Genomic DNA, 19,422 nt, shown 5'->3' on the forward strand with positions numbered 1-19,422 from the left:
TTGTTTATATTTTCTTTCGTTCTTCTTCAATTACAGGATGAAAAAGGTAACATTGTTTGGCAGAATCCTCGACCTTCTTCTGCCATGTATTGTCGTCCAATTAAATTAATTTTTTCTAAAGAAACAAAAGATTTTATTGTTTTTGAAACGAAAAAAATTTTAGAGGAAATAAATGCGTTGTTGCCAACAAAGTACGGGATTGGATGTAGCGCTCATCAAAAGCTTCGACACTCTCCTTCGCGCATTAGCATCTGGGTACAATATAAATATCCAAAGATTTGAAAAATTTGGGGTCGAGACTAAAAAACTATAGATAGATCTCTATCCATGGTTAAATATGCCTGTTACAGTTCATAAAATCTTAGTGCATAGTACTGATATTATAAAATCAGCAAACTTACCTATTTGTCAACTTTCTGAGGAAGCGCAGGAAGCCCGAAACAAAGATTTGAGACGATTCAGGGATGATAACACACAAAAGCAGTCGCGTGAAGCCACGAATAGAGATGTTATGAATTTGTTGCTTATAACATCGGATCCTTTAGTTAACAGTTTTAGGGAGATACCTAAGAAAAAATTTAAAAGTCTGACTTCAGAAGTCTTAAATTTACTGTCCCCCGATAATGTTGAGGAGTCAATAAATACCCCAGTTGTTTCAAGCTTTCATAGTAGTGTTGCTGATGCTCATGACTATTCCACAAGTGACTCATCGAATGAAAGTGATGATAGCGAATAATAACATAATTATAAAAGATAACCTACCCTATAACTTTTTGTTGGATCAGGTTTTATTTAATTTAAATCTATTGTCTTTTCTACTTTGTATGATACTTTACTTTTAAGTTTTTGTAATAAGTATTTTTCACATAATTAATTTAATTATTTACATTGTTATTATTATTATTGTAATTCACTTTTACATTCCTGACTGGTACTATAAAATAATTTTGTAAAAATTGTAGTGCCAGGATATAAACTGAAATAAATACACAATATGTATGTACATATGTACAGTCACTCACACAAATAAGTAGACACCCCCTTCTGGACAATTCTTACAATTTTCGCTTTCCCAAATTTATTTTAGCTAATTTCCTATAAGAAAATTTGTCACGATCTTTAACAAAAACTAAATTATATTTAAAAAATGTTGAAAAATTCGGCGAATTTTCATATTTTAACTAATTTCCCATAAGAAAATTTGTCACGATCTATAACAAAAATTAATTATATTTAAAAAATGTTTGAAAATTTCGACGAATTTTCATGAAAAATTTTAATTTTTTTCCGAATTTTTAGAATTTTTTAGATTATTGAGAATTGTAGTCCATTCAATTTAAGTACAATAAAGTAATATTCTTAAGTCTTTTAAATTTTTTTGGATCTATGTCACTTATTCATATGAGTTACTGTATATGAAATAAGCAAATGTATGCATATGAGGTAAAATTTTGGAAAAAAGAAAAAAAAGAACATATGGCTGAAAAAAATGACGTAGTTGTAATAAATGACTGCATATGAAAATCTCATAAAATAATTTTGTCCAGCAAGCTTGTTCTACACGAATCCCCAAATTTCTTGCCATCAAAATGAACACACTAACAGCCCTATTCTGTGCACTTGACAAATTCACCATTTTGCTTATTTGTCAAGTTTAACAATTTATCAAGTAATTGCTATTCTATGTAAAAAATAAAAAGCTTTTTCGATGACAAATTGTCAATAAGTCAAACGCTCTTGATAACTTAATTTATACGGATAAATTTAAATTAGAATTCTGTTATTGTGCGATCGAGAGAAAATGGAAGACCATTTATTACTTTTGCTATTATTGTGGGAAGATCCTCCTGGGGTTTTTGGGGGTAATTTCGGGATGGTGTTTGAGACTCCCTCGGGGACATTTAGGGGACATTCCGGGATGGTTTGACGACGCCATCGGGTCCTCCCGGGGTCATTTGGGGGGCATTCCGGGATGGCTTTGGGGACTCCCTCGGGGTCATTTGGGGGACATTCTGGGATGGTTTTTGGGGACTCCATCGGGGTCATTTGGGGGACATTCTGGGATGGGTTTGGGGCTCCCTCAGGGTAATTTGGGGACATTCCGGGATGGTTTTGGGAACTCCCTCGGGGTGATTTGGGGAACATTCTGGGATGGTTTTGGGGACTCCCTCGGGGTTATTTGGGGGGAAATTCTGGGAACGGTTTTGGGACTCCCCCAGGGTAGTTTGGGGGTCATTCCGGGATGTCTTTGGGGACTCCCTCGGGTCCTCCCGGGGTCATTTGGGGGACATTCTGGGATGGGTTTGGGACTCTATCGGGTCCTCCCGAGGTAATTTGGGGGAATTCCAGAATGGTTTTGGGAACTCCCTCAGGATAATGTGGGGGACATTCTGGGATGGTTTTGGGGACTCCATCAGGTCGTCCCGGCGTCATATAGTGGCCATCCTAAGCATCCGCCAATGACCCCCCAAAATGACCCCGAGTCCCCAAAAACATCCCGGAACGACCTCTAAATGACGCCGGGACGACCCGATAGATTCCCCAAAACCATCCCAGAATGGCCCCCAAATTATCCTGAGGGAGTCCCGAAAACCATCCCGGAATGTCCCCCAAATTACCCCGAGGGAGTCCCCAAAACCGCCCCAGAATGTCCCCCAAATGACCCCGGGAGAAGCCGATGGAGTCCCCAAAACCATCCAGGAATGATCCCCAAATGACCCCGAGGGAGTCTCCCAAGCCATGCCGAAATGACCCCGAAAAAACCCCGCGGATTATTTTTTCCTATTCCCATTTCGGGGTTAGCAGCATAAAATGAGACATATCGCTCCAATTGCTCATGCGTAGCACGTTCCACTTTTGATTTCCTTGAAAAAACCATGATTTTAAAATATTTGTTACTAAAAATAACGAACAATATTTAATTCTTACTTTTATTCCATTTCGCGATTGTTGCACTAAACAGCTGATTTCGGTTTACTTTATTTAGGTCACCACAGTATGATGAAAGGCACAGGTCGTATAGCTTTTTAGAGTTGTCAAGTTATGCACAGAATAGAAATATTTGTCAACTTGATAAAAATCTTGATTACTTGTCAACAATATTTTCCTCCAAACGTTGCGCTGCTTTTATCGATGCTTTGTAAATACCAGAATGTAACGGTGTTGCTAAATCAAATTCTTCTTTTGCCAACTGATTACATATTTTAGGGGCATTGTTGGTGCTAACACTGGCTTTTGTAACCATTGCCACTGCCGCTTTTGTTGAACATTTCACTTGTTTGATTCTTGAAGGAGCCTGATATTCAGCAGCAGATGGGCTGTAAAATTGCTGGCTAGTTTCGGTTGATGAAAAACTGTAGAGTTCATTTTCATTAATACACAAAGTACTTTTAACGTTTTCTTCTTTATCATTTTGTTTAAAATGAGCAGTTTTGGAGGGATGCACATAAAGAGCTTTAGCTGTGGTGTACCAAACTTCTCCATTCGTAGATATTTGGAGTTGATATAACGCTTTGTCCTCAGTACTTAGCCAAATACCTTTTAAATTAGTTACATCACATAACTTGTTGAACCTCATTATGACATTTCTTCCACTCGGATATTTTAGAAATGTTGAACAATCATTTAAAATGTTGGTTATTTTCCGTTCTATAGATGAACGTCTTATGATTGGAAAGTTTTGTTTAGACCACAAATCAATCTTTTCATTTGTAATAATCTGACATCTTTTCTTTTTTAATTTTTCCGTTTTCGCTAATTCATTATACCTTCCTATTACTATACTTAAGGCTTTTTCAATGTTATTGATATCTCTTCTTTCATTCTTGGATTTTTCAAAGATGGTTAAGTTATTTTTCCATTGCTTTGAATTTTTTTAAAATTTCATCACCACTTTTTTTAAAAGACATTATTAAACAAAACACCTCGAATGCTAAGATACCAAAAGCAAACTATATGTAATTGGCAAGTTGATGACACGCGCTTTGATTATTTCATAAGCCATTTGCTCTAATAACCGTTATGTGTTGTGCAGAAATACAAATAAAATGCGAAAGACGAGTAAAACAAAACGAACAAGAAAACAAGGCACAAATAATTTCATTGCCTTTTAATTTGGCAAATATATGGAAGTTGCATTCAAATAAAATTTTTTGTTTCTGCGTGAAGTTTTTGCAATAAAATGAAAAAATAAAACCGCAGTTATTAATTTTACACTATTTCTCATCACGTAGTGCCATGAAAAATAGGTGTTAGAAAAATGTCATACGCCTAATGCTTAACAAAAATTAGCAAAATAGGAGAACGCTCACGCCCACTTTTAAAAAAAAATGTTTTTTCAAGTCAAATTTTGACAAAAAATTTAATATCTTTACAGTATATAAGTAAATTATGTCAACATTCAACTCCAGTAATGATATGGTGCAACAAAATACAAAAATAAAAGAAAATTTCAAAATGGGCGTGGCTCCGCCCTTTTTCATTTAATTTGTCTAGGATACTTTTAATGCCATAAGTCGAACAAAAATTTACCAATCCTTGTGAAATTTGATAGGGGCTTAGACTCTAGGACGATAACTGTTTTCTGTGAAAAAGGGCGAAATCGGTTAAAGCTACGCCCAGCTTTAGACACAGTCGACCGTCTGTCCTTCCGCTCAGCCGTTAACACGATAACTTGAGCAAAAATCGATATATCTTTATTAAACTCAGTTCACGTACTTATCTGAACTTACTTTGTATTGGTGTAAAAAATGGCCGCAATCCGACTATGACCACGCCCACTTTTTGGATATCGAAATTTACGAAAAATGAAAAAAATGCCATAATTCTACACCAAATACGAAAAAAGGGATGAAACATGGTAAATGGATTGGTTGATTGACGCAAAATATAAATTTAGAAAAAACTTTGTAAAATGGGTGTGCCACCTACCATATTAAGTAGAAGAAAATGAAAAAGTTCTGCAGGGCGCCAACAAAAGCCCTTGGAAGCTTTACAGGAATACTGTTTGTGGTATTATATATATAAATAAATTAGCGGTACCCGACAGATGATGTTGTGGGTTACCCTGGTCCACATTTTGGTCGATATCTCGAAAACGCCTTCGCATATACAACTAAAACCCTCATTAATACCTTTAATTTGATACCAATATCGTACAAATACATTATAGTCACCTCTGGTCCACCTTTATGGCGATATCTCGAAAAGGCGTCCACCTGGAACTAAGGCCCACTCCCTTTTAAAATACTCATTATCACCTTTCGTTTGATACCCATATTGTACAAAGGAATTCTAGAGTCACCCCTGGTCCACCTTTATGGCGATATCTCGAAAAGGCGTCCACCTATAGAGCTAAGGCCCACTCCCTTTTAAAATACTCATTAACGCCTTTCATTTGATACCCATATCATACAAACAAATTCTAGAGTCACCCCTGGTCCACCTTTATGGGGCTATCTCGAAAAGGCGTCCACCTATAGAACTAAGGCCTACTCCCTTTTAAAATACTCATTAACACCTTTCATTTGATACCCATAACGTACAAACAAATTCTAGAGTCACCCCTGGTACACCTTTATGGCGATATCTCGAAAAGGCGTCCATCTATAAAACTAAGGCCCACTCCCTTTTAAAATACTCATTAGCACCTTTCATTTGATACCCATATCGTACAAACAAATTCTAAAGTCACCCCTGGTCCACCTTTATGGGGCTATCTCGAAAAGGCGTCCACCTATAGAACTAAGGCCCACTCCCTTTTAAAATACTCATTAACACCTTTCATTTGATACCCATAACGTACAAACAAATTCTAGAGTCACCCCTGGTACACCTTTATGGCGCTATCTCTAAAAGGCGTCCACCTATAGAACTAAGCCCACGATTTTTTAAAATACTCATTAACACCTTTCATTTGATACCCATATCGTACAAACAAATTCCAGAGCAAGCCCTGGTCCACCTTTATGGCGATATCCCTAAATGGCGTCCACCTATAGAACTATGGCCTTCTCCCTCTTAAAATACTCTTTAATACCTTTCATTTGATACACATGTCATACAAACACATTCCAGGGTTACCCTAGGTTCATTTTCCTACATGATGATTTTCCCTTATTTTGTCTCCATAGCTCTCAGCTGAGTATGTAATGTTCGGTTAAACCCGAACTTAGCCTTCCTTACTTGTTTCACATACTTTACGAAACATTTTGTTTTTTGTGTAACTTACTATACAGCGATCTTTGTTAACATATCGCCATTGAATTTTTTAACACCCAATTAATCAATTCAGTGGTATTCTTATTCTTTTCCACACAAATTGACAACATATGCTCTGCATAAAAAAGATATTTGATAATTTGCGCAAATATGCGCAAGAAATATAATTACCACGTAAAAAAAGAAACTTCAACAGAGCATCAATAGTTTGAGGCCCCAGCAGTATCCCTCCTAGTTTTGCTCCACATAAAAAAAACTTCTACTTTTAACTTTTCACAGAAAGCTACACGACTTAAAGCTTATTTTAAGGAAACAATTGAATAAATATGTAAAAATCCTCACAACACACAAATCTTTATACCTTTTGCTGAATTATCCATACTTGACTTTTAATTTTTAACTTGACGTTTTGAAGTAAATTTCAATGAAAACTGAACTTTATTTCGATACACACCACCGAAGTTATATTTTTTAAAAACATCGGGTTTTGTAGCGTTGCCAGATGTATACGCTGCACAAAGGAAACATGTTGTGCACACTTCCAATATAAATGGACATCTAACTAAACAGGCACATTATTAAATTTGAAAATATTTGTAGTACAAATTTTGACTTTATGCCAAAAAAACTGCGTTTTAAACAAATATGCAATCCTATTATTCAACAGGTAATGTAGAACCTTTTTTCACTATTAAATTTTTAATGCGGGTTATGTTGCCCTTCGTTGACGCCCGTAAAGATTTCAGCTCAGCTAGTTTTGGATTTTCTTTTTAGCACCACCAGCTTCCTCATTTTCTGTATCCGACCCCATATTTAATTGGGTACCACAATAAACGATACTTTCGATCAATTATTTGTTTTTGATATTAATTTAAATTTCAACTTTCTATTATTCGCAACCGCGGATATCATAGCCTCCTTTTACGAGCGATTTGCCTGTTCTATATTTCCGTAAACTTCCAACGAAGTCAATTTTTCACAAAATTTTATTTTAGGATTGTAACAAGGACCAATGTCCCGGGTTTCGGCACCAAAATGTCAAGCAGTGATAGCTTTCACAACCCAGAAATTATAAAATAATCTCACTTCGTTTTGCAATTAAAAAAAACACCAATTTTTGCTTTCTACACATGCGTTTAATCTCAATTGAAGGCTAAGTGAAAACTCACCCGCTGCACTCAATTGCAGTCTCATATAATCATTTTTCTTCAATTCAGCATAATAGTTAGAGCTCACAGCTCAGTTAATTTTAATGATATGACAAATGTACATATTTACTACTAACGAATATGTTCAAAGAGGGAAGGGAAAATGTCACAGTGGGTTATACATTATTATTTTCAAAGAACTATAAATGAATACTAATTAATATATGTAAATAGGTTTTCAGTACTCAACATGCCGGCGCCCTTGATATGTCTGCCGACAGATCAACTTCATTCTGGTTTGGGAATTGGTGCTACCTTTTGAACTGCACGGCGAATGCACCCATTTAATGTCGACCACGCGCACACATCCATCAGAACCTTTTATTGCTCTCGTTACTCGCCCAATTAGCCACGATTTAGGAGGGGCGTTGTCTTCAGATACCAAAACTAGGTCGCCTTCAACTACATTGTCTTTCTTCTGCGTCCATTTTGCTTTCCGCTGTAATTCATGCAAGTATTCGGTTGACCAACGTCTCAAAAAGTGTTGCTGTATTGCCTTTAGTCGCATCCAGCGATTCAAATTTGAAATATTTTTATCTTCAATCATTGGTTCGGAAAGCCCACGTCTGGCCCCAACAAAATTTGTGCCGTTGTCGCAAAACAGTTTTGCACATAGACCCCGCCGTGCAAAAAATCTCTTGAGTGCTGCAATAAATGCCTTTGCCGACAGGTCTGATACCACTTCCATATGTATTAAAGACTCATCCATCACTTTTGTTGTTAGATATGGTAGTTGCCCAGAGCGGCCTTTGACTCGCCGCAAAATGCAAAGAAAACACGCAACTAGTCTTTATGTTTGCACAAAGTCACTTCTACTTTCCAGATACTCAATAAATGCATTTGTCTTTGCTTCAGCCGTTAGTGCCGTCGTCTTCTTACGGACTTTTACAATGTCTCTCCCTGGTGCGCTGTATGACTTGGTAACAGGCCATTGGTCACATGGTTTCATGAGGAACGATGGACTTGTAAACCAAATAGAGTTCAGTAATTCATCAACATACGCACCTCTGGATATAATGTCGGCTGTATTCTGACGAGAAGGAATATGCCTCCATATTGCCGATTTAGTCTCATCCTGTATAAAGGCCACCCTGTTAGCAACGATAGTGGTCCATGTAGATGGATGTGCCTTCAACCAATCAAGTACAATTTCAGAATCGCTCCATAAATATATAGCATCTTGTGTAATTTGAATATTCTGCTGTGACTTCACCAACAATTTAGCTAGCAAGTGAGCTGCCATCAACTCCAGTCGGGGTAACGATTTCGTTTTGAGGGGTGCAACTCTAGATTTGGCGCTCCACAATTGAACATTTACCACTTTGTTTTCGTCGATTGACCGCAGGTATATACAGCAACCGTAAGCTCGCTCGGATGCATCCGCAAATTCCAAAATCCAATTTTTTTATCCACAAGTCCTGCATAAAAATTTTCGCCTTGACTATGACCGGATCCACCAGACCTAGCGGATCAAACAACGTGGACAACTCTGCTAATACTACTATTTTGGTTACATTCTACGTAAACGGTAGCTCTTGCCAGATATAACGAAAAAAATCTGTTTATGGTTCCCACACAATGCCCAGCGTTTTAATGATTTCAATATCACTGACCCGTATCGGTTTCTCCTTTTCATTCTCTTCGAGCTGGTTCAGAAAATCAGTGTTGTTCGAATGCCATTTTCGCAATATGAAATGCTCCGAACTTGTTAAAGACGAAACTTCGCGGTAAGCTTGCTATAAATCAGCCGTGGAATCAGCCCCGCTGATGAAATCATCCATATAAAAATCGGAAAGTATTTTCTGCGACCCCACTGGATATTGTCGCTTACCATCTTCACCCAACTGCTTTAAGCACCGTGTTGCTAGAAAAGGCGCTGAGGTTGTCCCGTACGTTATGGTCAGCAGTCGGTATGCTGCAATTTTTTGATCTCTAGAGCTTCTCCATAAAATTGCTTGATAATTGCAGTCTTTTTTGGTGACCGAAGCCTGCCAATACATTTTCGTCACGTCGGCTGTGAGAGCAAATCTGAAGCAGCGGAAACGTAGAACAATAGATAGCAAATTGTCTTGCACAACTGGCACTTTCATCACTACGTCATTAAGAGACAACCCGCTAGTAGTTTTACAACTGCAATCAAAAACTACATGAATCTTTCAACTAAGTTGATAAGTCTATTCTCTTGTTGCTTGTTACATCGCTGACCAAACTTTGTGCCTTCTCACTAACCCCATCGCATATTTGAGTACTGCCACCAACCCCATCGCATATTTCAGTTGGCCTACGCACAGCAAATCTATAAATATTTCTGCACCTAATAACATATCCACACGACCTGGGATATTGAAAAGGGGGTCTGCAAGTTCAAGATTCTTTGGAATATTCCAGGCAGAGACGTCGAAATATTGATCAGGCTTTCTTGATGTCATTTTTGGCAAGATATAAAATTGTAATGCCACCTCATAGTTACTGACACGTGACTTTATCATAGTATGGGCTTTTTTGTTGATACTAGTTGCTACTCCATTAACTCCATTAAGATCCAACGTGCAAGAGGTCCTTGGCAGCATCAGAGTTTGCGCCAAATAATCACACATAAGGTTAATTTGCGATGCTGAATCTAAAATTGCTCGCACTGGTTGATAACGCCCGCAAACATCTTTCACTTAAATAACGACGGTTTCCAAGAAGACTTCTTTCACGACTTTGCTACTCCCACTAGTACAAAAGGCTACCTTTTTGTTCACTGAACTGCTCTCTTTATTTTCAACTGCACTGCTTTCTTTGGATACCGGCTTGGTGTCATCTGGCTTGTGCATTAATACGTGGTGAGAAAGATTGCATATTGCACATTTCCCTACACTACATTGTTTGGACCAATGACCCTTTTTCAGACACACTAGACATAGCTTGGCAGCCCGCACAGCGGAGTATCGCTCTTGAAAGTTCATTCGAGTAAATCTTGGGCAGTCCGATACGTCATGATCGCCTTTGTGACAAGTGTTGCACGACGACTTTTCAATGGCCAATGTCGTTGACGTATTGCGCTTACCATAGAATTACTTCGACTTCAACTCCCTATTTGCGTCCTTGGTAGGCGCCTGCTTCCAATCGGATGACACAGTCTTCGTTTCCCTTGCTTCCAAAGTTTGGAACCGCCTTGATAATAATTTAGAACACTTTTCCCATGAGGACAACTGTGTATAATCAACCACTTCATCCCACTTAGCTTGTGATTCACCATCTAGTGATTGTCCATAACTAGAAATATAATGAGAGCGTTAGCAACGTTTTCGTTGCTCCCCAGTGACAGCACTGCACTTAGTCGTGCATTAGTGGTGTCAATTATTTTGCGTAAATGCTCAGCTGACGGTTTCGTAGCCTTTTGCAAATCGAACAATGCAGCAATGTTTTCTTGAAACATGAGTGCCTTCTTATCAAACATTAACTTTAAGCGTTCCAATGCCTTTAGATAATTTGCCTCTGTTTCATCAAATTCGGTGATTGCCGAAAAGGCCGTGGACCCAAACCGTCCTTGAGGATCAAAAACCTCTCACAATCATCCAAAGTGTGGTTTTGATCTACCATTTTTGTGAATAACGCGAGAAATTTAGGAAATTCTGCGTATTTTCCATCAAATTTCGGAATTTTAATTTCGCGACGTAATTTTGAAGCAGGTGCAATAAACGAGGCAGTCTGTGAAAGGCTAACATCCCCTTGATTAGGACGTTTCTTCGCGATTTCGGACATAATGTTGGATTTAGCGCTCACGTATAGTTCTTCCACATCACCAGCAAAGGCTGCATTTGACGCTCTTTCCGCTTCTGGGCAAATCTTATCAATGCTCGCTTGTACGCTAAGTATTGGCTTAAAATAAGCCTCCAGAATACCAAGCCTACAATCCAATTCTTCAACAGGTAATGTAGAACCTTTTTTCACTATTAAATTCGTTGACGCCCGTAAAGATTTCAACTCAACTAGTTTTGGATTTTCTTTTTTAGCACCACCTGTTGCTCCTTTTCTGTATCCGACCCCATATTTAATTAGGTACCACAATAAACGATACTTTCGATCAATTATTTGTTTCTGATATTAATTTAAATTTCAACTTTCTATTATTCGCGACCGCGGATATCTTAGCCTCCTTTTACGAGCGATTTACCTGTTCTATATTTCCGTAAACTTCCAATGAAGTCAATTTTTCACAAAATTTTATTTTAGGATTGTAACAAGGACCAATGTCCCGGGTTTCACCCCAAAATGGAAGGCAGTGATAGATTTCACAAACCAGAAATTATAAAACAATCTGACTTCGTTTTGCAATTAAAAAAACACCAATTTTTGCTTTATACAAATGCGTTTAATCTCAATTGAAGGCTAAGTCACAACTCACCCGTTGCATTCAATTGCAGTCTCATATAATCCTTTTTCTTCAATTCAGCATAACAGAGCTTTTAGTTCAGTTAATTTTAATGATATGACAAATGTACATATGTACCACTAACGAATATGTTCAAAGAAGGAAGGCAAAATGTTACAGTGGGTTATACATTATTATTTTCAAAGAAATATAAATGAATACTAATTAGTATATGTAAAAAGGTTTTCAGTACTCAACAGTGTCAAACTTCGTGATCAAATCTCAGCAGCAGGCCTAACTATAGTAAACAATGAAGCCCCTACTAGATATGCGGGAAATGCTAGACCAAGCCTTTTCGATTATTTTGTTACCTCTGACTTGACCCATATATTATAATTTGACAAATTATTCTTTATATCAGACCATGATTTGATTTGTTATATTTTTTATGTAGTGCTTGAACGTCCTCCTAGTGGTGTTACATTCTCGTACCTTGACTTCGGTTCTGTAGACGCCAGTGCACTGTTTTCTGATTGTAATTTTATTTGTTGGAATGAATGTTAGAATTACGAGTCGGAAGATGAACAACTTGAATTCGTTAATAATAATTTGATTTGCCTTTTCGATCGGCACGCCCCCCTCCGTACTACTAACATTATTAATAAATTTTGTCCTTGGTTCAATAAAAAAGTAAGCACTGCGATTCGAAACGTAATAAATTGCATGCCAAGTGGAGAAGATCGAATACGAGTGCAGCGTTGCATGAGTATAAAATTGCACGAAATACAGCAACAACTGTGATTAGGCAAGCAAAAAACTTGTATTGTCAACAAAAACTAAAACTTTCTCTCCCATCTAGAAGACTATGGAACAACCTAAAGAAAATGCATGTCTATGGTAAAAATAACCAGCAGTGTGAAATTGACCCGAATGTTCTTAATGAGTTCTTTACTTGCTCGGTAAAATCCAACGATATTACTATTGCCGATGAAATATCTGCGAACAATGCAAGTGAAGAATTCTTTGAGTTTCTTTGTGTTAGTGAACATGATGTGCAAAGGGCTGTATTCGAAATTGAGTCTGAGGCTGTTGGAAATGATGGGATATACTTAAATTTTGTCAAAATTGTGTTACCGTTAACAATTAATCACTGTTTAACCAGTGCCTACTTCCCAGAAGCCTGGAAAAAAACAGTTATTTTGCCTATTCCAAAAAACCCCATACGTCAACCCTTTGTGACTATAGACCAGTAAGTGTCCTGCCAGCTTTTTCTAAGGTATGCGAAAATCTGATGGCCAAACAAATTACAGAGCACATCCAAAAACAATAACTTGCTTTCTCCATTGCAGTCTGGATTTAAGCCAAATCACAGCTGTGCTACTGCTATGGTAAAAATTTTAGATGATATTAGAATGCATTTCGACGTTGGAGATCTAATTATTCTCTGCCTCCTAGACTTCTCTAAAGCATTTGGCTCAGTAAACCATGCCCTGTTATGTTGGAAACTTAGGAGCTTTTATGGGTCCTCTGAATGCTCCATGAAACTCATGTTTAGTTATCTCACTGTTATATTATTACTTTGAAATCTTTTCAAAGAGTGAAAAGTGAGAATACATCATCAGAGTTTAAGGCTATTAAGGTAGGTGTCCCGCAGGGATCTATCCTTGGCCCGATTTTGTTCAGTATGTTTGTTAAAGACGTTTTTTCTGTATGTCAATCCGTTAGTGTTCATGCGTATGCTGATGATATTCAATTATACCTCTCCGATCGTATTGGTCTTGTGGAAGATCTATGCTATAAATTGAATAGTGATTTGTCTGTTGTATTGTCCTGGGCGCGGAAGAATGATGTATATTTGAATTCAGCCAAACCGTGTGTCATGCATATTTGTAAAAGCGATATAAATCCAAACGACATTCCGCCTGTGTGCATTGGTACATCTACCCTTGTGATCACTGATAAAATAAGGAACCTCGGGTTTATAATAAATAGTAAGCTTAGCTGCTGTGATCATATCAATAAATTAATCAGCAATGTGTATGCAATTCAGCGTAGGTTAAAATTCTCTGCAGCGTTTACCCCACAAGAAACACACCGAACCTTCGCCCTCCAATTAATTGTACCTCATTTTACATATGTAGAATTAGTCTATAGGAAACTTGACTCACAATCTGTTACAAGGTGAATGTAGCCTTCAATAATGTAACGAGGTATGTTTATGGCATAAGTCGTTATAATCATATATCACCATGGCGTGACAAAATTCTGGGCAGTAGCATTATGCAATATTTGGCGGCAAGAAACTGTATTTTCGTATACAAGCTGTTAGAATGGAAAACCCCTAAATATCTGTATGACAAGCTTCAACTAACCAGATCTCAGAGACTCAATACCTTGGTAATTCCCAGACATAGTACACTAACATCCAGCAGAATGTTTTTCATTAGCGCTATCAAAATGTGGAACATGATTCCAGAAAGTGTTAAAGCTCGTTTGAATAGACGCAACTTTAAAACGGAAATATACAGATCTTGCCTTCTGACTACATACAACTTACTGCCAATATCCTTCCTTTTTCTTTTATCTCATCTTCTATTTTCAAAACTTCCCCTACTATCTGTCTTATTTCCTATTCTCATTTACTAAATTCTATTGTATTAGTATTAAGCGTTGCATTTTTTAAATAAATTTGTTATTATTATGTTTTATTATTATTAAAAATTTGCCAAATATTGTTAGAATAAGATAATATACATTTGCTGATGTACATATAAAAGACCTTTTAGTCTTAGTTGTACAAAAACGAAAAAGAAATAAATTCAAATTCAAATATCATGGTGCCTTTGAGCTATGATAACTACGGAATGGCCCAACCGATTTAAAAGATCTTGATACCATTAGAGAGATATTCAATTCGGATTTCGAAAACGTATACTGAAAAAATGTTTGTTACACTGAAAAAAAACTTTTTTTCCAAAATATTTTACTTGTAAAAACTTCAAAGATCATGTGTTGACGGGAGAATCGTACCTGATCAGGCCACTTTACATAGCTTCGGTCCTTTGCATAAGTAAACAAAATAATCAGGCAACTTTGCAGGTAGCTGGTAGTTCGTGTATTTCTACGAATGCGCTCGTTGAGTGAGGGTTTTGGTTATAATTTTGAGGTGCCTTTTATTTTGGCGGCCACCGTGTTGTGATGGTAGCGTGCTCCGCCTACCACACCGAATGCTCTGGGTTCACACCCCGGGCAAAGCAACATCAAAATTTTAGAAATAAGGTTTTTCAATTAGAAGAAAATTTTTCTAAGCGGGGTCGCCCCTCGGCAGTGTTTGGCAAGCCCCCCGGTTGTATTTCTGCCATGAAAAGCTCTCAGTGAAAACTCATCTGTCTCGCAGATGCCGTTCGGAGTCGGCATAAAAAAGTAGGTGTCGTCCGACCAATTTGTAGGGAAAATTAAAAAGGAGCACAACGCAAATTGGAAGAGAAGCTCGGCCTAAAATCTCTTCGGAGGTTATCGCGCCTTACATTTATTTCTTTTGTTTCATTTAGGTACATCTTTTATGTGTTGCAGGTAGCAGGTTATTCGTGTGTGTGTAAGTATTCGTTAAGTGAGTGGCTCATTTGTTTGCAGGTAGAAAACTGTGGTTATCATTTTTTATGTTCTGAAGATTGACAGATTGTGTGATTTTGTACTCGCATCAATTGCCTGTGCTTTGTTCTTTTTAACACGCTTTTATTAGCTTGGCCTGAATCTATGTAACGGAAACTTTGAGCTTAATTTCAACGGTTTCTAGAAGTCTGATTAGTTTGAAACTTTGCATACGTATCAAGGACCAATGACAATGCATTAAAGTGATGGTGTGGTGACATAAAGTCAACGGCCATAAGGTTAATTGGCCTTATTACCACTTTGAATGGCCATAAGTTTGATTGAAACTTTGCACTCGTATCAAGGTTCGATGAAAATGCATTAATGTGATGGTGTGGTGACATAAGGTCAACGGCCATAAGGTCAATTGGCCTTATTACCACTTTGAATGGCCATAAGTTTGATTGAAACTTTGCACACATATCAAGGCTCGATGACAATGCATTAATGTGATGGTGTGGTGACATAAGGTGAACAGCCATAAGGGCAATGGGCCTTATTACCACTTTGAATCGTCATAAGTTTGATTTAAACTTTTCCCACGTATAAAGGCTCGATAACAATGCAATAATGTGATGGTGGGGTGACATAAGGTTAACAGACATAAGGTCAATTGAACCTATGACCACCCCCAATGGCCATAGATTTGAAACCTTGCACACAATGCGAAAAATACATTCCTTTATTAATGACAGAAGTGGATGCATGGCACATCTACGAAAGATCTATCTATGTATCTATTTATCCATGTCTGTATGTAACGGAATCTGGAGTGGAGTGGAGAGCCCCGGTAATGCAGAGCTCCGATCTCCGTTGCACCTTTTGAAGGATTATAAGATAGGTACTTTTAGCTAGTGCAAACCACCAGATCAAGGCACCATAAAGAAGAATCGGGGGCACAATGGCTGTGTAAATCCAGTAGGTCACCTTAGGGAGAATCCCCAGGAGGTGCCAATTGCCTTCTTGCAGGTGAACGGCTCTGCTGCTGCCTTCTTGGATCGCTCCACTATATGGTCACTCCATAATAGCTTCCTGTCCAGAATGACTCCCAAATACTTGACTTGATCGCTAAACGCCAAGAACGTACCCCCAATTCTTGGCGGTGTAAGATTTGGTACTTTGTATCTAATCGTGAAGAAGACAAGCTCGGTTTTATCCGGGTTGACTTCCAAACCTCTGGCTATGGCCCAGTGCGAAATTTTGGATAGTGCCCCTTCCATTAGGTCGTAAAGAGTTTGCGGAAATTTCCCCCGCATGGTTGCGCAGATGTTTTCTGCATACGCGATCACTTGGTGGCATTCTGCCTCCATGAGGCGTAGTAGTTGGTTTACGGTAACAACCCAAATAGCGGAGGGAGAATGCCGGCCTGCGGAGTGCCTCTGCCGACTGGTCTGCGGATCACGCATCCACCTAGCTCAGTTTTAATCTGCCTACGCATAATCAGATTGTATATAAACTCCACCAGGCATGCGTCAACCCTCTGATCGGCCAGCGCCGAGGTGATGGCCTCAGGGAGAACATTGTTGAAGGCACCCGCTATATCTTGAAATGCCACCAGTGTGTATTCCTTGAGGTCAAGTGACCTTTCGATAACGGATACCAGTGAGTGCCAGGCCGTGTCAGTTGATCTACCCTTAGTATATGCATGTTGAGCTTGCGAAAGAAGCGATGGCTCAATCCTCCTCTTAATGTAGTCTTCTAGGAGTCTTTCGAGTGCTTTTAACCGAAAAGAAGATCAGCTTATAGGCCTATAATAATTTCGTTTGGAGTGGGAGGTTTTCCCTGCCTTGGGGATAACGACCACGTTGACTTCTCTCCACGATGCTGGTACGTAATTGAGCCTAAGACAACCTATAAACATCCCTTTTATCCAGGGCCTTATAAGTTCGGCAGTATACTGTAGCTGAGCCGGAAAAATCCATCCGGCACCGGCGATTTATAGGGCTTGAAGGTCTGTAAAGCCCAATCAATCCTTTTATCATCTGTGATTTCGCTTATTAGCTGATCATTAGGTGACCCTCCGCTAACAATATTTGAAGACACGCCCGCGGCTGCTGGGAAGTGTGTAACCATAAGCAAGGTTATGGTTTCAACGCTGGAGTCCGTCCAGTACCCATCCGGCTTTTAGACGTAATCCTGGAGCAGCTCCAGGATGTCAGCTGGGTCCGTTAGCATCACTGCAAACCAGGCTCTAGCCGTTGGTCGTGAGGGGATATCACGCGCCTCACTACCTCAAGGCGCGCGCTCGGATATACCATCCCTATCAGCGTGACGGCGGCCCTATAGAGGTTTCCCGACCTGGCGTCGTCACAGGCAATTAGCTTGATATTGCCCTGGAAGCACCCTGCATCGGTGTAAGATGGCGGTGGGTCAGAGTTGTCTTTCTTAACTTTAACGGCCACCGTAGCGAGCGCGGCCTCGATCCACTTCCACTGTTGTTTCGGGATCCTGCCATCTTCGCCGCTCTCGTCTATAATGCCAATGATCTGCCAACCCTTGGCAATTTCGGCGAAAGACCGCGTCCAGCCTCCCTGCGTGTTGGCCCTTTTCGTTGCGTAGGCTTGGATTCATCCATGGACCGCTGGCGTTTCGAGGTTTCATCACTCTCGACTAAAACTTTTAAAATTACTTGAACTAAAAAATTAAAAATAAATAATAGTTTAAAAAAACTAAAAAAACAAGCTTTTATAGCTAAACGAACTAAAAAATAGAAAATAAATTTCAACTAAAAAGAGTTTAAATAACAGTAGTAGAAGGTCAAACAATCATTTATAGTTAATCACCTCAAAACAAAATTGTAATAAAATTTAAGTTATTAACAGAATAACTTAATTCAAAGAAAAAACGTGGGGTGCTTGATATTGAATGTTACAATCATTCTATTGGCAACTATCTGAGAGGACAGATATGAAATGTAGTCAAATTCACCCCACCCTTTTTAATCTGAATTAAATTATTCTGTTACTAACTTAAATTTTATTATAATTTTATTTTGAGGTGATTAACTTAAATTTTATTATAATTTTATTTTGAGGTGATTAACTATAAATGATTGTTTGACCTTCTACTACTGTTATATAAACTCTTTTTAATTGAAACTTATTTTCTATTTTTTAGTTCGGTTAGCTATAAAAGCCTGTTTTTTTAGTTTTTTTAAACTATTATTTTTATCCGTATAGCAATTTGAGGAGGTCGAATAACAGGCCTGAAGCGGTGTTTGTTTGTTTGTTTATTATATCTCCTGAAAATTATTTACTTTTCACTGGGCTCCAAGTTATGTTCAAAATTGTATGACAAATATTTTATTAAATCTAAAAAAAAAATTAAATTTGTTCCAGTGTAATAAAAATTGTTGCAGTGTACTTTTCGAAAGCCGATTTAAATACCATTCCAATGGTACCAAGATCTTGGAAATCGGTTCAGCCATTCCGTAGTAATCACAGCTCAAAAGTACCATTATAACAAAATATAAAAAGATGCATTTACTTAAAAATTAATAAAAAAAAGAAACAAGTAAAGGTGTCTAAGTTCGGGTGCACCCGAATATAGTATACTCAGCGTGAGTTTCAATTGTACATTTCATTTCAGATAAATTACTTTTCCACATAACACGTGGCACCGACCGTTAAAAAAAAAATAATGTCTCCCCATTTCCTCTTACAATAAACCTTGATAAGTGAAATATCATTGACTCAAAACTATTTTTTGCTAAGCTATAGCTTATTATTCTAGTCTACGACCCTTTTAAACTAGTTTTATATCTAAGTTGCCGTGATCTGAAATATTTTCTACTATAAGGAAAATATGTGTACACAATTTCATTACGATATGTTAATTTTTCTTCGAGTTATGGCTCCCGAAACACAGAAAATTGCTTAGCCATAGAAGGGGCCGTACCACACCCATTTTTAAAAATTTTAGTGTTTTCAATTTATTGTTATAACTCAATTTAGGAAGTAAAACTCTATTCATATAAAGCTCTTT

General features: G+C 38.0%; 2 protein-coding genes across 2 annotated transcripts in view; both read right to left on the reverse strand.

Annotated features, from left to right (window-relative positions):
- Positions 1-19,422, reverse strand: part of Gat (GABA transporter) — a 1,840,468-nt gene that overhangs the window by 344,234 nt on the left and 1,476,812 nt on the right. The gene's annotated exons all lie outside the window — the stretch shown is intronic.
- On the reverse strand, positions 3,086-7,974 carry LOC137234760 (uncharacterized). Its single transcript, XM_067758189.1, has 2 exons — positions 7,810-7,974; positions 3,086-3,823 (listed from the first exon to the last, which is right to left on the reverse strand). Exons 1-2 carry the CDS (start codon positions 7,972-7,974, stop codon positions 3,086-3,088), a joined length of 903 nt encoding a protein of 300 aa, XP_067614290.1.

The sequence above is a fragment of the Eurosta solidaginis genome, chromosome X (assembly GCF_040869045.1).
Source record: "Eurosta solidaginis isolate ZX-2024a chromosome X, ASM4086904v1, whole genome shotgun sequence".
Taxonomy (NCBI): domain Eukaryota; kingdom Metazoa; phylum Arthropoda; class Insecta; order Diptera; family Tephritidae; genus Eurosta; species Eurosta solidaginis.